At 49.9% G+C, this 1,213-nt stretch overlaps 1 protein-coding gene across 1 annotated transcript; it reads left to right on the forward strand.

Annotated features, from left to right (window-relative positions):
• The first annotated feature begins 72 nt into the window (after positions 1 to 72).
• LOC106321095 lies at positions 73 to 1,020 on the forward strand. The gene has a single exon (XM_013759411.1). It carries the CDS (start codon positions 73 to 75, stop codon positions 1,018 to 1,020), a length of 948 nt encoding a protein of 315 aa, XP_013614865.1.
• The last annotated feature ends 193 nt before the right edge of the window (positions 1,021 to 1,213 follow it).

A 1,213-nucleotide genomic window follows, 5' to 3' on the forward strand; every position in this document is an offset into this window, starting at 1 on the left:
TACTCGCCTAGAGACTTGAGGACTCGACTGAGAAATAAACGAGTCGTCGAGTCTAACTTCCTAAACGTAATCATGGGTGGCTCACCTCCTTGCGGTGATTCCGTCCGGTCTGTAAAGGACCATCGCCGACAAGCAGTAACCTCGAAGAAATGGCAATCAAAACACGAGAACGATTCCTCAATCACTTTCTCGCCAGACGATGCCATCGGCGTCCATTTACCTCACAACGACCCACTGCTAGTCGAGGTAGGAATTACGAAGTGTGACGTCGCTAAAGTGTTGATTGACACAGGCAGTTCAGTCGATTTAATCTGTCGAGATACGCTCGATAAGATGGAAGTCGACCTGCGCGACATGAAACGATCATCTCGCTCCCTTACAGGATTCAACGGTGCTTCTGAGACAATGATTGGTACAATCAAACTCCCCGTCTATGCCTGCGGAGTGATACGCACGGTCAAATTCTCAGTCATCCGAATGAAAGCTCCTTACAACGCGATCCTTAGAACCCCCTGGTTACATTCTGTTAAGGCAGTGTCTTCGACGTATCATCAGTGCGTGAAGTTTCCAGGACGAAACGGTGAAGTGCAGACGCTTCGCGGAGACCAGCAGGCCGCTCGCGAACTACTCATCGCAACGGTGAAAATGCAACAATCAACTCCTCGCATCAACGCGATAGCAAAGCAAATTCAACCTCAGAAAGACGAGATTTTAGAAGTCACCATCGACGACTCTGATAAGAGCAAAGTAGTCCGAGTCGGAGCCTTCCTCAACGAAGAGATGCAACGCGCAGTCATCGACTTTCTCAAGGAGAACGCTTCAACGTTTGCTTGGGCGACATCGGATATGAAAGGAATAAACCCCGCCATCACATCCCACGAGTTGAATGTCGATCCAACCATCAAACCCACTCGCCAGAAGAGACGAAAGCTAGGTCACGACCGAAGCAAAGCTGTCGACGAAGAAGTTGAGCGACTCCTCGCAGCTAGCTCAATCACCGAGGTGCGATACCCCGAGTGACTAGCTAACCCGGTCGTCATAAAGAAGAAGAACGGGAAGTGGCGCGTTTGCGTCGATTTTACCGATTTGAACAGAGCTTGCCCAAAAGACAGTTACCCCCTCCCGCATATCGACAGACTCGTCGAGTCGACTGCTGGGAATGAACTCCTGACTTTCATGGACGCATTTTCTGGTTACAATCAGATCATGATGC

Source organism: Brassica oleracea, unplaced genomic scaffold, assembly GCF_000695525.1.
Source record: "Brassica oleracea var. oleracea cultivar TO1000 unplaced genomic scaffold, BOL UnpScaffold01219, whole genome shotgun sequence".
Lineage (NCBI taxonomy): Eukaryota > Viridiplantae > Streptophyta > Magnoliopsida > Brassicales > Brassicaceae > Brassica > Brassica oleracea.

What these genes read in the sequence shown, in the direction of transcription:
- LOC106321095 (XM_013759411.1), top strand. Translation starts at nt 73, where the DNA reads ATGGGTGGCTCACCTCCTTGCGGTGATTCCGTCCGGTCTGTAAAGGAC.